The 19,104-nt window shown below is 40.2% G+C and overlaps 1 protein-coding gene across 1 annotated transcript in view; it reads left to right on the plus strand.

The window, feature by feature from the left end:
- Positions 1-288: 288 nt before the first annotated feature.
- Positions 289-19,104, plus strand: part of PPM1D (protein phosphatase, Mg2+/Mn2+ dependent 1D) — a 47,366-nt gene continuing 28,550 nt past the window's right edge. Inside the window, exons 1-2 of the mRNA XM_027034283.2 lie at positions 289-1,160; positions 17,479-17,707. Coding sequence (XP_026890084.1) covers positions 689-1,160; positions 17,479-17,707 — 701 coding nt within the window. The 5' untranslated portion in view covers positions 289-688. The remainder of the gene's footprint in view (positions 1,161-17,478; positions 17,708-19,104) is intronic.

The raw sequence follows: 19,104 nt of genomic DNA on the forward strand, positions 1-19,104 counted from the left end.
GTGCCACACTTTTTCCAGCCTTTTCACAACTACCTTCCTAAGTGGGGTTTCCCGCCATTTCACTTCAAGGAATGAAAGGTTTCCCCTCCCCAGATTGTCCACTCGTGGGAGGCCCGAGCCTACGCGGCTTCCCACTCAGGCGAGCGGCGGAACGCCAAGCACAGTAGGCTGCATTACGATCCCGGCGACTGAGCAATAAAGGTGACAGCCCAAGCTGTACAAGTGCTCAGCATCCGACGAAAACCCGGAGGCGACAACACCCACGGCAAAGCGGAAAGCCCGGCAGGGCAGCGCGCGGGCCCAGTGCCCGCGCACGGAGGATGAAGCTCGGCCGTTGCCGGTAGGAGCGAGGGTTGGGGGCGGGTTTGCCCCAACCCGACTCCGGATTGGTCAGGCCCAGAGAGCCGAATGACGACAGCCAAGGAGAACGTCTGATTTGTGTGGTGGGCGCGGGCAGGCGGGGAAGCGCATTGCGCAGGCGCAGCTGCTCGGCTCCTCTCGCCCTAGAGCCCCGGCCCAGCTCTCGCGGACAAGTCCCGACATCGCGTGCTCCCCCTCCGGGACCGCCCCCTCCCCCTTCTCGGCGTCGTCGAAGGTAAACAATAGTTGGCCGGCGGGCGCGGAGTGTGTCTCCCGCCGCCAGATTCGGCGGGCTGCGTGGGACCGGCGGGATCCCGGCCAGCCGGCCATGGCGGGGCTGTACTCGCTAGGAGTGAGCGTCTTCTCCGACCAGGGCGGGAGGAAGTACATGGAGGACGTTACTCAAATCGTGGTGGAGCCCGAGCCGACGGCTGAAGAAAAGCCCTCGACGCGGCGGTCGCTCTCTCAGCCGTCGCCTCCGCAGCGGTCACCGTCGACTCTTGCTGGCAGCGAAGTCTCGGGGAGAGGCCCGGCGGCGGCAGCCCGAGAAGCTCGCGACCCTCCCCCGGACCCCGCGGCCTCACCAACTCCCGGTCGCTGCTGCCGCCGCCGTTCCTCAGTGGCATTTTTCGCCGTGTGCGACGGGCACGGCGGGCGGGAGGCGGCACAGTTTGCCCGGGAGCATTTGTGGGGTTTCATCAAGAAGCAGAAGGGATTCACCTCGTCCGAGCCGGCGAAGGTTTGCGCTGCCATCCGCAAAGGCTTCCTAGCTTGTCACCTCGCCATGTGGAAGAAACTGGGTAAGTTCGCTGGCTTGTTTGTCTCTTCTTCGTGCAGTTGAGGGCTCTTATAAGAGCGCCAGCCCCGAGTGGGCCCCCGGCACCCAGATCGCTACAAAGTGCACCTTGGTTGTAACTGAAGTCTCTCCTAGGTTCAGTAGCGCTTTCGAGGGTGGAGGGTCGGGCGAAGTGGCTTTGGGAAAGATCGGATCGCAGTCGGCCCGCGCTTAATTTCCACCTTCCAAGGACCCAGGGAAGCGGTCCTCTCCCAGCGTCACTTTGGTGGCAGCCTGCGGAAATGTGTTTGAAACCTGGCGCCAGATTTTGGCCAAAAGATGAACTGAAAATACGTTGTTACCTGGGCCACGCGCAAAGGAAGCGGGAGACGGCAAAAATGAGAGTGCTTCCCTAGAATCTGTCATAATTTTGCTCTGGAAGGACTTGTCCCTGTCGGTTGCCTCCTACCGGTGGTGTCAGTTCACCAAATTGACCCCGGGTGGTTGGTAGTTGAAGTATACTGCAGACTAATTTAATAAGGTTAAATGTAATTATCCAACGAGTTACGTCTTGGGAGGAATTCGGTTGCTTATCATAAAATGTATTAAAGATCTTTATGCTTATACTGCTTATGGGAAAAAAAAAAGCGGGGAATGCATTGCTATGTCTCAAACTGGCCCCGCCTTAGGCGTGTGTGTTAAATTCGACTAGGGCTTTTTAAAAGTATACTTTTTTTTTTTAATAGTTGCCTTAGCTAAGCCATCAGATAATTCTCACCAGTTCTCACTTTTACTACTTAAAAGTTGTAACTGCCGGTCAAAGTAACAGGAGAAATTACTGATATGCTAAAAGGAAATAGCTTTATTTTTAAAAATTCAGCAGAGTTGTAGTTTCCTCTAAGCTTTAAATGTTTTCTAAAGCAGCCATTGTTTCTGTACCCAACATGTGTTATACAGAGTTATAGGTGCTTATCCATTACTCCCAATGAATGGCATGAGCCTTTTTTTAGAGGATAATAACCTCTGTCATTTAAAAAATTCTCGTTTGTGGTAGCATAATATTGCTTTATTTTCGGCAGCGGGACAGGGAGATAGAAGAGTGTAAAAATTGGTCAAATAGAGAACAATTTTTATAAGGTATTGTCAGAGTTGTAGACTAGCTTCTTTCAAAGTCTGTTTTCTGTTTGCCTGGCTTTCTGCCAAAAATTGTTTGATTGACTCATAGAACAGCCAGTCCTCCTGTCAGAGGCGTTTCCCATCCAATCCCAGAGGCCCCTATTATTTGTTTTGTTTTCGTGTAGGCAGAGCAGAGCTGGAAAGCGCTGCAGTATATTCCAGAAATATGTCATTTCATTGCCTACAGGGCAACTAGGAGTGGACATCAAGATAGAGGAAGATTAGACACAAAGAAGTATTTAGAGGCCTATTTATTTTGCAGTACACTTGGAGCAGCATGAGTGTGCCATATATTTGAACTAAAAGTATAAAGTATAAACCTTGTTACTTGAGCATTTTTTTTTTAATTTTTTTTTTCAACGTTTATTTATTTTTGGGACAGAGAGAGACAGAGCATGAACGGGGGAGGGGCAGAGAGAGAGGGAGACACAGAATCGGAAACAGGCTCCAGGCTCCGAGCCATCAGCCCAGAGCCTGACGCGGGGCTCGAACTCCCGGACCGCGAGATCGTGACCTGGCTGAAGTCGGACGCTTAACCCACTGCGCCACCCAGGCGCCCCGAGCATTTTTTTTAATAAGGCAGGGACCATGCTGTCAAATGTGAATGTGTATGTTTTTTGACATACCATACTTTTTAAATCAGACTTTCCCTCTTATGAGGCATAGTTTAGAGCCTTATACACCAAACGGATGTTAAAGTTTGCTTTGTTCCACAGCTAAGCCTTGTACTCAAAACTTGAAAAAAAAAATATTGGGGTGCCTGGGTTGCTCAGTAGGTTAAGTTGCCTGGGTTGCTCAGTAGGTTAAGTGTCCAACTTCAGCTCAGGTCATGATCTTGCTGTTTTTGAGTTCCAGACCCTGCATCCAGCTCTCTGCTGTCAACACAGAGCTTGCTTTGGATCCTAGGTTCCTGTCTCTTTCTGCCCCTCCCCCACTAATTCCCTCTCTGTCTCTCAAAATAAATAAACCTAAAAAAAAAGGAACATGCTGAGTATATGAAAGTCTTGACACAGGAGTTGCAGATTTTTTTTTAAAGTTTATTTATTTTGAGAGAGAGAGAAACAAGCAGAGGAGGGACAGAGAGGGAGAGAGAGAATCTCAAACAGGCTATGCGCTATTAGCTCAAACTCATGAACTGTGAGATCATGAACTGAGTGGAAATCAAGTCAGATGCTTAACCGACTGAGCCACCCAGGCACACCCAGGAGATAAAGGTTGTTAGAAAAAAATTGTTCTTCAGTCCCAAATTCATGGATAGCCCCTCATTTTCTATATAAATGAACTGCGTTTATAATTTATAGGGTAAGCCCTTCCCAGTCCAACTTTAGACTCTTTATTCAATTTTATTTGTTACCCACATTTCTATTACATTAGTCTTTTCACCGTCCCAGAGCACATTGAAATACTCCATTTTCTTGAATTCTCCCCCAAAAAAGAAAACTGAAAAATAAACTCCTCTAAGTTTCCAAGTCAATATGTTTTCTTCTGTGAACGTTTCTGTTTCTTTTGGAATTAAGCATCCTTTGTTTCTACTTTTGTAGTGCTCCTTAGGTTATAGCAGTGGTTCTCAAACTTTCTGCTCTCAGAACCCTTTTTACTCTTAAATGATTGAGGACCCTGCAGAGCTTTTGTTTATGTGGACTACATCCATTATATTTGCACTGTGAGAAATTAAAACTGAGAACATTTAAAAACACTTATTAACCTATTAAAAGTAAATCAAATGTATGTTAATACATTTAAATGAATATATTCATAATTCATCATATTCATTATTCAATAAATAGTCATTATTAATATATAATTAAAATTTTTTTAAACGTTTATTCATTTTTGTGAGACAGTGTGAGCGGGGGAGGGACAAAGAGAGAAGGAGGGACAGAATCTGAAGCAGGCTGGAGGCTCTGAGCTGTCAGCACAGAGCCCGATGTGGGGCTTGAACTCATGAACCATGAGATCATGACCTGGGAGGCTTAACTGACTGAGCCATCCAGGCACCCCAATATATAATTTAAGTGAAAATGCTTTTTTCTGAAATAAATACTGAAATAAATATTCTCATATCTGTTTCTGCATTCAGTCTATTGTGTTGGGTTTTCTGGTTGAAGTATATAAAGAAAAGGCAACCTCACATATATAATAGGAAAAGGGAGGAATAGTTTAGTGGAGTTTTCAGATAATTATGGATATCCTACACCAAAGTGATAGTTTCTTTTTTTTAACGTTTTTTTTATTTTTTATTTTTTATTTTTTTTATTTTTGGGACAGAGAGAGAGCATGAACGGGGGAGGGGCAGAGAGAGAGGGAGACACAGAATCGGAAACAGGCTCCAGGCTCCGAGCCATCAGCCCAGAGCCTGACGCGGGGCTCCAACTCCCGGACCGCGAGATCGTGACCTGGCTGAAGTCGGACGCTTAACCGACTGCGCCACCCAGGCGCCCCGAAAAGTGATAGTTTCTTAAAGTTGGTAAAAATGGAATCTGAAACCTGATTGATTGGTCTGCCTTGCACTTTGAATGAATCATGAATCATTACCCATGTGTAATTTATGACATGGTACATTAGTCATTTGGGAAATAATCACTGAATTATGCCGATTTTTGAAATATTGACATTTTATTATGCAATATGAAAATATCACATTTGTTAATATTCCTGATCTCATCAGAAAAGTCTTAAGATTGGGAAGCTATCAAGTTCACTGTAGTGAATACACATTTTCCAAAATGTGAGTTTTTAAGTAGCAATTAGAAATTCATCACTGGCAGGGCACCTGGGTGGCTCAGTTAAGCGGCCAACTCTTGATTTTGGCTCAGATCATGATCTCACGGTTCATGAGTTTGAGCCCCAAATTGGGCTCTGTGCTGACAGAGCAGAGCCTGCTTGGAATCTCTCTTTCTCTCTCTCTCTCTCTCTCTCTCTCTCTCTCTCTCTCTCTCCCCCCCCCCCCCCCCACTTGTGCTCGCTTGCTTTCTCAAAAAAAAAAAAAAGTTTATCACTGGCAACAAATACTGCCAGTTGTTTTTCTTGAAGTCAAGAGCTCACTTTGTACATATTGTTTACTTTTTATTTATTTTTTAATGTTTTTAAATTTATTTTTAAGTGAGACAGAGAGCACAAGCAGGGAAGGGCAGAGAGAAAGAGAGGGAGACGCAGAATCCGAAGAAGGCTCCAGGCTCTGAGCTATCAACACAGAGCCCAATGCAGGGCTTCAACTCACCAGCTGTGAGATCATGACCTGAGCTGAAGTTGGATGCTCAACCGACTGAGCCACCCAGGTGCCCCTTGTTTATTATTTTTTTAAGTTTATTTTATTTGAGAAAGAGTGTGCTTGGGCACATGCATGGGGAAGGGGCAGAGAGAGAAGCCCAAGCAGGCTCCATGCTGTCAGTGCATCGTGAGATCGTGACCTGAGCAGAAATCAGTAGTCCGATGTTTAACCAACTGGGTCATCTGGGCGCCCTTCACTTTGTTCATTTTGAAGAAAATGTATGTCAAATGCCCAAGTGTTGTTAATATAGTTTATCAGTCTTGCAAGTAAAAATGATGGTCCGTGAAAAATGGGCTAGATCATTTCATAACTCACAGAGTCAAAGGTACTTTTCCTCTAGACAGGCATAATATGCAACAGAAGCCTGTTGTATGTACTTCTCTTTCTCTACAGAATATAAAAAGACATGTGTTCATGGGTGGAGGCCTAATAAAATTAATTTTTTATTGCATCATCAAGGACATTAAGTAAAACTGGTTTGGTTCCCTCCCCCCACCATCCTCCCCCCCCCCCCCCAACTTGGTTTTTGTTTTTTAACTGTAAGTGGGTGGCTGTGGAGAATACAGAGACTACTAATTCAGTTTGGTGTCACTGCCTTGATTCCTGCTAAGGCACCAGCAGTTTTACAAACCACTGCTTTTGAACCATCAGTTCAAATGTCAACACAGTGAAAAGGGCAAATAAGCTCTTAGAATTATTATGAAAAGAGTTTGGCTTTGTGAAATCCCGCTAAAGATCACACAGACAATTGTGAGATGACCATTACGTTTTTATCTGTCTTTCAGGTAAATTTTGAGGTCTTTTGGTTGGGGATGCCTTACATACTTCATAATTAATCTCTTAGAGCTGATTTCTTGCTTAAAGTAGCTGCTAGTTTAGTTGAATTTCTGTGGGTGAAATGATTAAATTGGATTTTTTACTTCTATTTTTTAATTACAAAAATTTTTCCCATTTAAAAAATTGTGGTAAAATACATACAAGATTTACCATTTTAGCCAATTTTATGTATACAGTTCAGTATACTCACAGTATTGTGCAACCATCACTATTGTCCATTTTCAGAATTTGTTCATCCTCCCATACAGAAACTGTAATCATTAAACAGTAATTCCCTATTACCCTCGTCCCTAGCCCCTGCTAACGTCTGTTTTACTTAGTGTCACTATGAATTTACCTATTCTAGGTACCCCGTATAAGTGGAATCATGTAATATTTGTCTTTTTGTGTCTTATCTCACTTAGCATAATGTCTTTAAGGTTCATCCAGATTATAGCCATGTATCAGGATTTTTTCCTTTTTAATGGTGAATAATATTCTATCTTATGTATATATGACATTTTGTCTATCCATTCATCTGTTGGTAGACATTTGGGTTGTATCCACCTTTTGGCTAGCATGGATAATGCTGCTGTGAACATAGGTTGTTTGATTCTGTTTTCATTTCTTTTGGGTAGAAACCCTAGAAATGGAATTAAAGTCATTTTTTTTCATATTATTTTCTTATTTTCTTTACTCTTTGTTCCCAAGTTATAATACGTACCTGATTTATGTGTATTCACATGTATGCGTTATTCTTGTGTTATGCTCGCCTTCTAAGAAATAATGTTTTAAAGTTTGTGCTTTAAAAATTTTTTTTTAATGTTTATTTTTGAGGGGGGGGGAACATTTTTGAGAGAGAGAGAGAGACAGAGGCACAGAATCCAAAGCAGTCTCCAGATCTGAGCTGTCAGAACAGAGCCTGACGCCGGGCTTGAACTCATAAACTGTGAGATCATGACCTGAGCCTAAATCAAGAATCTGATGCACAACTGACTGAGCCACCCAGGTGCTGCTGAAGAATAGGTTTGGCAGATAGTTTTCATTTACCTTAAATTTAGAAATGAGACCAACACTGAAAGAGAATGGGAGGGATAGAAGGAAAGATAAGGGAAAGTGTGATAGAATTAAATTTGAAGAAGAGTTCTCTTAAATCAGAGAATTTTAAACCTGTATCTTTATTTTGGTTTGGTATTTCTGTTTTTACTTTCAAGGACCTTCACCTTCTCACACATCACATGTTCGAAAGAGTTTGCCATATTTATCCAGTACTAGATTTTTTCTATTTTTGTCAATCATTTCTTTCGATCAGTATTAGATAATTTCTGTTACCACATGTTTTGGCATATATCAGTAGTTCATTCCTTTTTACTGAGTAGCATTCCATTGTGTAGATACACCACAATTTGTTTATCCATTCACTTACTGATGGACATTTGGGTTGTCTTCAGTTTTGGCTATTACAAATGTGTAAGGCTTTACAGTAGAAAGGCCACTAATAAATGTAGCAGGAATGATAATGTTTAGTAACCATCATAATAATGATTCAATCAGGAGACATAAGTGAATGCTAAAACTAGTGGGTGAAAATTTGAGGAACAGAATTATATTAGTTTCTTAAAGGTGTTATAATAAATTAGCATGAATTGAGTAGCTTAACATAACAGAAATTTATTCTTTTATGGTTCTGGAGGTCTGACATCTGAAATCAAGGTGTTAGCCTCTGTTTTGGAAGCTCTGAGGGAGAATCTGTTCCATGCTCTCTCCTAGCTTCTGGTGGCTTCCAGCAATCCTTGGCATTTCTTGGCTTGTAGATTTATCACCTAGTTGCCACCGTCTTTTTTTTTTTAAGATTTTATTTTTAAGCATCCTTTTTTTTTTTTTTTTAAGGTTTATTTATTTGAGAGAGAGAAAGAGAGGGGAGAGGGAGAGAGGGCGGACACACAGTGGGGAGGGGCAGATTGAGGGAGAGAGAACATCCGAAGCAGAGTCCACGCTGTCAGTGTAAGACTGATGTGGGGCTTGAACTTGTGGACCGTGAGATCATGACCTGAGCTGAAATCAGAAGTCCATTCGGATGCTTAACTGAGCCATCCAGGCACCCCTGTTTTAAAGCAATGTATACACACAAAGTGGGGCTGGAACTCACAGCCCTGAGATCAAGAGTTGTGTGTTCCACTGACTGAGCCAGCCAGGAGCCCCATCCACCATCTTTATATCCCTTTCTCTGTGTCTTCTCCCCTTCTCTTTTAAGGGCACTTGTTCCCTTTAAGGGCACTAAATCCAAAATTTAGGGCCCACTCTAATCCAGGATGATCTCTTAAGATCTTTAACCTAATTACACCTGTAAAGATCTTTTTCCCAAATAAGGTCACATTCACAGGTTCAGGGTGGACCTACATTTCATTCAACCCACTACAAGGATTTTTTACATGGTCTCAGATTATCTTCCCACAAAATACTTATTAATTACAAGAGGAAAAAGATTAGAGTGGAGAAACCTGGTAGACACGAACTTAAGTGACCAAAGGTAGTGTTATTTTAATGCATAAATTGAGATTGCATACTGCCAGCAATGAAAAGATGATATTTAACACTTCTGTGTTATTCCTGCCAAAAATGCATAATCTGAATACAAACATGAGGAAACATGAAACAAACCCAAATGGAGAGACATTCTTGAAATGATTGATCTAGTAGTCTTAAAAAGCATCAAGGAAACAGAACAATTTTTCCAGATTGAAAGGCTAAAGAGATAGGATGAGTAAATATAATAAAGAGGTCCTGAATTTTATCCTTTTATTATAAAGCATATTGTTAGGATAATTGATGAAAATTTGAATGAGATCTGTAGATTAGTTGGTAGTGTGGTATCAGTGTTAATTTCCTGATTGTGATGGTTGATTGTGGGCCTGTAGGAGAATGCCCTTGTTTATAGGAATTAGATACTGTGATAGTACTTGGGAGTGATGGGATATGCTGTTGGCTATTTAGTCTCTATCCGTTCAAGAACAAGAAATTCTCTGAATTATTCATGCATAATTACTTCATTTTATGCAAAAAAGAAAAAAAGTAAATCCAAAGAAACAGGTCTCAGAAAGATTGGAAGCCTGGGTATCTCCAGGAATTTAAGTAGCAGTTTCATCAGGGCCTTGCTGCTGAATGCATACCAGATAGCCAAGGCTGTATTTATTTGTTTTACTAAAGAGGATAAATCAGAAACAGCACTTGCATTTAGGATCACCACTGAATGTAATCCACTCTCGTTTTCCAAGAACTGTCAGAACTTTTGCAGTGGTCAAACTATAGAATTAAATATGTTGGATCCCTACCCCTGCTTTCATGTTTTAATGGTGCCAACCAATCTTTGTGATTCTTTGAGAGATGAGATAATGCTTTTCATTTACTATTTTGGAGTAGAGTATCATTGTTGGGGTGCTCTAAAATCTTAACACTTGGCCTCTTCAAGTATAATAGGCTTCCTGACTCGTCAATTAAGAGCTATGAGGAGAAGCTATTAGTTGCTGCAATTATTTGGGGACTAAACTAGCTGTGGCATAGGTTTGGGGTTCCACTGAGCCTGAGGTGGACTGGATTCAAAGTGCTATTTAGTACTTGGTCTCCATGAGCCTTAGCCCATGACCAGTGGACTGTGGTTGTGTTCTATAGCTCCAGAATTATTATCTTAGAGCCGTCATTCATTAGTTACTCAATGATGTGGGTATTTCTCTTTCCTTGGTGTACAAGTACATGTAAATGGCCATATACCATTTTGAAGAAGGTTAATGATTTCTTTAATTAAACTAGGAAAAGTTTTTGGTTTTTGTTTTGTTTCTTGTTTTGTTTTGTTTTTGATTCTTTGAATCAAATAAGGCCTTGTGAGTGACCATTCTGGAGATGCATTTTTTCCCTCTGTCCTGTTGTCAGTTAGGTAAGGTAACCCTACCAACTTTGCTTTGCATTAACTACTCCTATCTGATCTCTGTAACCTCATGGTTCTCTAATCCCTACACAGATCAAGGAACCCATTTTAGTTGCGGCTTCTTTGACTAATATTCTTGCCTCAAGAGAAGGGTCAATAAAATGTGTTTAAAAGATTTTAGTGTTGGAACGCCTGAGTGGCTCAGTTGGTTGAGTGTCCAACTTCAGCTCAGGTTGTGATCTCGCAGTTCGTGAGTTTGAGCTCCACGTTTGAGCCCCCTGCTTTAGATTCTGTCTCTGTGCCCCTCCCATGCTCATGCTGTGTCTCTCTCAATAAATAAACATTAAAAAAATATTAAAAAATAGATTTTAGTGTTTACCTAATTGCTTCCTTTTTTTTCTTGAATTTTTAAAAATGTTTATTTATTTTTGAGAGAGAGAGAGACAGACAGCGTGGATGGGGGAGGAGCAGAGAGACAGGGGGACACAGAATTGCAGGCTCCAGGCTCTGAGCTGTTAGCATAGAACCCGACACAGGGCTCCAACTCACAGACTGTGAGATGACAACCTGAGCCAAAGTTGGATGCTTAACTGACTGAGCCACCCAGGCGCCCTATGATACTGTCTTTTTAATATGCTCCTAGTTTTAAGTCATTTGTTTTTAAATCATTTTTTGAATACATTTTTTAAAAAAGTTTATTTAGAGAGAGAGAGAAGAGAGAGGATCCCAAGCAGGCTCTGTGCTTCTAGTGCAGGGCCTGTTGTGGGGCTCAAACTCATGAACCATGAGATCATGACCAGAGCCAAAACCAAGAATCAGACGCTTAATTGACTGAGCCACCCAGGCGCCCCTTTTTTAAGTCATTGAAAAAAAATTCTTTTTAATGTTTATTTTTGACAGAGAGAGAGAGACAGAGTGTGAGCCGGGGGAGGGGCAGAGAGAGAGGGAGACACAGAATCCCAAGCAGGCTCCAGGCTCTGAGCTGTCAGCACAGAGCCCAACACAGGGCTTGAACTCACAAACTGTGAGATTGTGACCTGAGCTGAAGTCGGACGCTTAACCGACTGAGCCACCCAGGTGCCCTGTTAAGTCATTTTTTAAAAACTAAAAGATTAAAATAAAATGTAAAGTAGAAAACAAGGAACACTAATTATAAAGATGTTGATTCCTTAGTATATAAATTTATTGCAGTTTTAATCAGACCTCAACAGGGTTTGTTATTTTAAATTTCCAACTTCTAAAGTTTTTTGGAATTCTTTTTTTTTAATGTTTTTATTTATTTTTGAGACAGAGAGAGACAGAGCATGAGCAGGGTAGGGACAGAGGGAGAGAGAGAGACACAGAATCCGAAGCAGGCTCCAGGCTCTGAGCTGTCAGCGCAGAGCCCGACGCAGGGCTCGAATTCATGGACTGTGGGATCATGACCTGAGCTGAAGTCAGACACTCAACCAACTGAGCCACCCAGGCGCCCCATGGAAATCTTAAGATTGTTAAAAATAGAAGAAGAATTGGGGAATACTTAAATTCCTAATTATTGAAAAGAACCATAAATAGATTAGTAGGATGAGTCTAGAAATAGGTCTGAGGCAAAATGTAGCATATGATAAAAGGTGACTTTCAAATGATGAGAGCATGTTCAGTATTTTTAGATCATTGCAGAATATCACTTTGTACATATTAGTGTTTTTGACCAAAAAATGTGATTTAAATAATGTTAATATTATAATTTTGAATATTCTTTTTCTTTAAAGTTCTTTTTCTTCTTTTCCATCTTGTTTAGGTGCTTTTTGCAAACAGCTGGTAAATTTTAGGTAAATTTTGCTTTCTGAATGTGCTTAAGAACCTTTCTGGGAGTTCTCTCATTCATACTTACTGTGATAATTGTTTTTTGCAGCTAAGAACTTTAAAAAAAATCTATTTTAGCTTATTTGAAAAGAAAAGGTTTTATGGGGGCGACTGGGTGGATCAGTTGGTGTGTCCGACTTTGGCTCAGGTCATGATCTCACAGTTCGTGAGTTCCAGACCTGTATTGGGCTCTGTGCTGACAGCTCAGAGCCTGGAGCCTGCTTTGGATTCTGTCTCCCTCTCTCTCTGCCTCTCCCTCACTTGTTCTCTCTCTCTCTCTTTCATCTCTCTCCATCTCTCTCAAAAATAAATAAATGAAAGTTAAAAAAGAAAAGGAAAATTTTAAGCGGGAACTGTAGTTAACCCACAAAATAATTGAAAGAAACATTCAACATACTGTAGGTTGAGCTTCTAGGAGTAATACCTGTGACCAAACTGGGAAAGTAGATGGGCTAGGGAGCTGTCTGCTGTGATCTATGCATGCAAAATTGATGCTTCCTTCCTGCTTTTTTTTGTTTTTGTTTTTGTTTTTTAACTTTAAACAAAATGTGAAATATAGCATACATATAAAAATGTCACGAAACGTAAATATACACTTCAATGAGCTTTAAAAGTTAAGTAAGAGAACATTGCCTGTACAACAGAAGCCACATATGTCTTTTCTGATCTCATATTCTTATCTTGTCAAGGGGTAACCACTGTCCTGACTTTTGTGGTGATAGTTCTATAGCAATTTACTTATTTTTCTTTCTTTTTTCCTTTTTAAAAGGAAGTTTTTTTGAGAGAGCAAGCACGAGTGGAGAACAGAGAGAGAGGGAGGGAGGGGGAGAGAGAGAGAGAGAGAGAGAGAGAGAGAGAGAGAGGGAGGGAGAATCCCAAGCAGGCTCTGTGCCCTACACTGAGTCTGACGTGGGGCCTGATTCCATGACCACAAAATCATGACCTGAGCCGAAATCAAGAGTTAGATGCTTAACCGACTGAGCCACCCAGATACTCCTTAAAGATTTTATTTTTAAGTAATCTCTTCACCCAACGTTGGGCTCAGACCCACAACCCCAAGATCAAGAGTCAAATGCTCCACTGACTGAGCCAGCTGCCCTGATTTACTTATTTTTCTCAATAGTTTTACTACTTATTTTAAAACATGATAGTTTTCTTTTGAAGAAAATCATGCGGTTTGCTTTTATCTCATGCTTCTTGTGAGATTCTTACATGTTACATGTAGTGTAGTCTATTGTAGTCTTTTGTCACATTGAAGGATATTTGGGTTGTTCCTCCTTTTCAGCCCATATGAATGATGCATCTCTGAACATTCATATGTATTGTGTGTATGTATATGTGTGTGTGTGTGTATATATATATATATATGCACACACACACATTAATTTATGGTATATGTCTAGGGATAGTGCGTAGTCAAAGTGTATACGTATATTTATTTTTGATAATGCCTAGATGTTTTCCCAAGTGGTTATATCAGTTTATACTCCTACCAGTAGTTGATAGAACATGTTGCTCCATATTCCTAATCACAGTTACTATTGTCAGACTTTAATTTATGTGATCTGATAATTGTGTAGTGGAATCTCATTGTGGTTTTTATTTTATATTTCCCTGTTGATTAAAGAAGCTGAATACCTTTGCATGGTTTTTGTCTGTTTGGATTTCCTTTTATGCAAAAGGCCTGTTCAAGCCTTTTGTCCATTTTTTATTGCATAGTCTGTCTTATTCATTTGTTTTGTAGGAGCATTTTATATATTCTGGATACTATTCCTGTGGAATGTATATATATTACAAACTCCATTTTTTGAGATATCTTTTCGCTCTACTCATGGGATCTCCTGACAAGAATTCTTAATTTTGATGGTAGTACAATTTCGCATTTTCTTTATATGGCTAGCCCATCTTTTGTCTTTAGGAAATCCTTCCCTATCTTGAGGTCATGAATGTACCTTCCTAAATATTTTCTAAGCAGCTTAAGCTTTACTTTCATATTAAGTCATTTGATGTACCTGGAATTGACTTTTTGTGCTTGGCATCAGGGACCCAAAATGTTTGGTAGTTTTGGGGTTATTTAAAGAGAGAGAGAGCAGGGGAGGGGCAGAGAGAGAAGGAGAGAGAGAATCTCAAGCAAGCTCTGCGTGGTCGGCCACCCAGACACCTGTTTTTTGCTTTTTGTTTTGTTTTAAATCTTGTTGCAATTTCATGTACTGGATGCTATCTTTACGGTTGGTGTATCAAGTGTTTAAATATGCATGGGTCCGTTTCTGTGCTTACCATTCTCTTGTAAACCGTACTCTGGTTTACAACTTTTCCATAAAAGTCTTGTTAGAGATTTGTTAGCCATGTTCCCAGATATATACCTTTTGCTGTTAATTGTGAGTGGTATTTTAAAAGTTACATTTTGTAATTTTTTTAAAAGACAGTAAGAGAGAGAGAGAGAAAACGTGTGCCCCTGAGCAGCGGAAAGGGGCAGATGGAGAGACAGAATCCTAAGCAGTCTCCATGCTCAGCACAGAGCTGGATATAGGGCTCAATCCCACAACCCTGGGATCATGACCTGAGCCCAAATCAAGAGTCAGATAGATGCTCAACCAGCTGAGCCATATGGCACCCCAACATTTGTAACACTGTAATTTTTTGTTGCTGGTTTACAGAAATAGCATTGATATTTTATATAACAATATATAACCGTACTGAACCTTGTCAGTGCCAATAATCTATAGATTCTTAGGATTTTTCCACAGATTTTTTGGGGGGGGGGCCTTTTTTGTTTGTATACTCCTCTTGATGCCTCTCAGGCTCTTTGCTTTTCTTAAATAATGGTCATAACAAAAACTAACATTTATTGAGCATTTACTGTGTGTCTAGTACTGTTGCAGTGGTTTTACATTGTGTGAATTTCTAGCTTCATCAGTATTGGTAGCTGTTCTGGTTTCCCTCAGCAGTTGTGAGGGCCATTATTTCATATGTTGCAAGCAGCCCTCTGCTGTGAGTGACAGGACATTCTGTGGGGTGGATTCCATCTGCTGGATGAGATGAGGAGATGCACTGTAGGATTCAAGAAATATCTTTTTAGCGTATGTAATATTGTAAAGAAAAGAACTCTAGGTAGGGACGCCTGAGTGGCTCAGTGGGTAAGCATCCGACTTGATTTCAGCTCAGGTCATGATCTCATGGTCCATGAGTTCAAGCCCCGCATCGGGCTCTGTGCTGACAGCTCAGAGCCTGGAGCCTGGATTCGGCGTCTCCCTCTCTCTCCATTCCTCCCCTGCTCATGCTCTGTCTCTGTCTCTCAAAAGTAAATAAATGTTTAAAAAAAAAAAAAGAAAAGAACTCTAGTTAACCTGAATACACTAGAGAAACCTTGTGGCTATGAAAGGTGTGTAGCACCCCATCTAGTTTTTTAGGCCCTATTTCTTATCCCTCATCCCCTTTGAGCCCCTGTTGTCTCTATCAACAGATGCATCACTTCCCTTAAAAGAAAGGTATTATAATTACTGGCAGCTTAAGAACTAAAATGTTTCACCTTTTACTGTGCAGAAGTTTAGGCACTGACCTAGCTCCTGAAGTTTTAACTATATCTGCCAAACTTCTGCTATCTATTCCTGACACAGCTGCTGTCACTGTCTGTGAGTTTGAGCTTTTCTGGGACTCTTTTAACAGGGAAAACTGATGTATTGCTTTCTTTACTGACTGTGGTTTTTGCTTATATTGGATTACAAGTTTTGCATTCTGATTTTTCCTTTAATGTAATTCCATTTCTTTAAAATTCTGGGGATTCCTCAGATTTGCTTATGCCCCTTCTCTGTGTTCATGACTGCTATGGACTTTTTCTAATACTTATATTCTGTCCTTTCAGTGGGATTTTGGTGAGGAGAATGTGTCAGTGTTTGGATTCAGTTGGCTATCTTGAACCATAAATTGTAGTTTATTTAATATTACAGAATATTTCAAGTTTTCTAAAAGTTTATTTTAGAGAGCGAGAACGCGCCCACAAGTGGGGGAGGGGCAGAGAGCGAATCCCAGGCAGGCTTTGAGCCTCAAGCTCACGAACCCTGAGATCATGCATGACTTGAGCTGAAATCAAGAGTCAGACCCTTAATTGACTGAGCCACCCAGGTGCCCCCAGAATATTTAGAGTTTTTCAATAACAATGAACTAGACATTTAAGATTTTGGAGTTAAATATATTGGGTCTCTGCCACTTGATGTTTGAGTTGTCTTGAGCAACTTTCTGAACTATTTCAAACTATTGATTTTCCTATTTGCAAAATAAAAATAATGGGAATAATTTTACCTGTCTTGGAGGTTTGCTGCAAGTATTATTTTAATTAAAAACATTTTTTTTAATGTTTATTTTTGAGAGAGACAGAGTGTGAGCGGGGGAGGGGTAGAGAGAAGGAGACACAGAATCTGAGGCAGGCTCCAGGCTCTGAGCTGTCAGCATGGGGCTCGAACCCACAAACCATGAGATCATGACCTGAGCCAAAGTTGGATGCTTAGCATACTGAGCCACCCAGGCGCCCCATGCAAGTGTTATTTTGTTGTTTTTTTTTGTTTTGGTTTTTGCAAGTGGTTATTTTAGGTTATTCATGTAAAGCTCTTAGCACAGAACCTGGTATACAATAAGTGCTCAATAAAAATGTTATTTGTTAGATTACGAATATTCAAAACAGCTACTTCAAAAACAACTCAAGTAGCTTTTTTATGGAAATCTTTTCAAAGAGAAATTAATAAATAGATGCTAAGCTACTGGCTATAGAGGTATCAAAACTCTGAGGACATCCTTGCTGCTAAATGTAGTTAGGACTAAGACATTTGGAACTAGTTACTTTATCCTATAATATATTTTTAAAAAAATATTTATTTATTTTTGAGAGAGTGCAAGCGGGGTGGGGTTGGGAGAGGGGAGACAGAGGATCCAAAGTGGGCCCTGTGTTGACAGGCTGACAGCAGCAAGCCCAATATGGTGCTTGAACTCATGAATAGGGAGATCATGACGAGCCAGAGTCAGACACTCCATCAACTGAGCCACCCAGCTGCCCCTATCCTGTAATATTTTTTTCCTAATGTTGGTTTGATGGTTGTAATATAATTATATTATTTATAAAATTCATTAATATATTGATGAAGGAATTAACACAAGTTCTTTTTGAATAGCTTTAAAAATATTCTTAAATTTTATTCTATGCTAATTCGTCTTTTTTTTTTTTCTAAATCAAGTCTGATTCAGCACATGTTGCCATTTTTACTCTGATACAATACTAATGTTTATATCTGGAAGAGTAAAATATTTTATTTCTTATTACAGCAGAATGGCCAAAGACTATGACAGGTCTTCCCAGCACATCAGGGACAACTGCCAGTGTGGTCATCATACGGGGCATGAAGATGTATGTAGCTCACGTGGGTGACTCAGGGGTGGTTCTTGGAATTCAGGATGACCCGAAGGATGATTTTGTCAGAGCTGTGGAGGTGACACAGGACCATAAGCCAGAACTTCCCAAGGAAAGAGAACGAATCGAAGGACTTGGTGGGAGGTAATCATTGTGCTGTTTTGTCTTTCCTCTCTTGGTTCTATTTAGTCCTTTTCTGCTTTACTAACCAGATTGACCTTTACTCACTTTTGAAGTTATTTTCTCAGTATTACATGTTTTTAGTTTGCCTAATAAAGTACCCATCTGTGTTCATACTTACCTCATTGTTTTGAATTGACTTTTTTTTTTTCTAATAATGGCTCCAGAGGGAAATACTATTTTAATGGGAGTCAAGTAACACATACAAGGATTTACTGATCACCTTTTACATAAATACTGATCAGCATGACTTTCAGAATCTGAACAGAACAGCCCTTAGGATTCTGGAGTAGAACAGTTTGAATCTGGCTTTGAGAATAGAATTTTGTTACAGTTAACCTTCAGCTCTTTGTTTTATTTTTTTATTAAAAAAATTTTTTTAATGTTTTTATTTCTTTTTGAGACAGAGAGAGGCAGAGCATGAGCAGGGGAGGGGCAGAGAGAGAGGGAGACACAGAATCTGAAGCAGGCTTCAGGCTCTGCGCTGTCAGCACAGAGCCTGACCCGGGGCTCGAACTCACGGACTGTGAGATCATGACCTGAGCCGAAGCCGGATGCTTAACTGACTGAGCCACCCAGGCGCCCCTAGCTCTTTGATTTTTAAGTCAGATGTGCTGCTGCAAACCTTTCTTCTGATTATTTTATTTTGCCTGTTTCAAGTTATTGTTTCAATGTGTAGTTTGTAAACTATGAACTGAAAGTGGCTTTAGCATATTTTATGATGCACACTAAAATGCAAGATTATTCTAAAAACCAGAGGAATGAATAACATGAGAACATTTAAAAATTATTCCAATACTAATTTTTAAAAATTCAGGGTATGAGGCAAGTTAAATAGAATCCAGTATTTTCTAAATAATTGTTCTAACTAAAGTCTTACCATGATATTATTTCTTGCCTCCTTTTTCTTCCTTCTATTAGATCAAAATAGTTTTTTTCCAGAGTATTAATAAACTGGGAAAATAATTAATATCCTTAAACTATAAGGGGTTCAAAAATCAGTAAGAAAAACACTAAAACACTGCCACACCCAGATAGGTGAATGAAGGAGAGGACTTTTGAACAACAGCAACGAAAATGCAAAAGCGAGTAAATATTTGAAAAAATTGCTGAAGTGAAACTATTTCTTGCTATTGGGTTACCAAAGTTAAAAAAAAAAAAAAAAAACCAGATACTTCTCAATATTTTATAGTGTGAAATGGGAATCCTGTTGGTAGGATTATAAATTGGTAAGACCTGTATAGAATATAATACACATCACTAACTTAAAAATGTTTATAGATTTGTAATTTTGGGATTGTATTCTAAAGAAATCTGAAATGTGGACCAGAATATCTAAAGAGAGTTATTGATTGCAGTGA

Source organism: Acinonyx jubatus, chromosome E1, assembly GCF_027475565.1.
Source record: "Acinonyx jubatus isolate Ajub_Pintada_27869175 chromosome E1, VMU_Ajub_asm_v1.0, whole genome shotgun sequence".
Classification (NCBI taxonomy): domain Eukaryota; kingdom Metazoa; phylum Chordata; class Mammalia; order Carnivora; family Felidae; genus Acinonyx; species Acinonyx jubatus.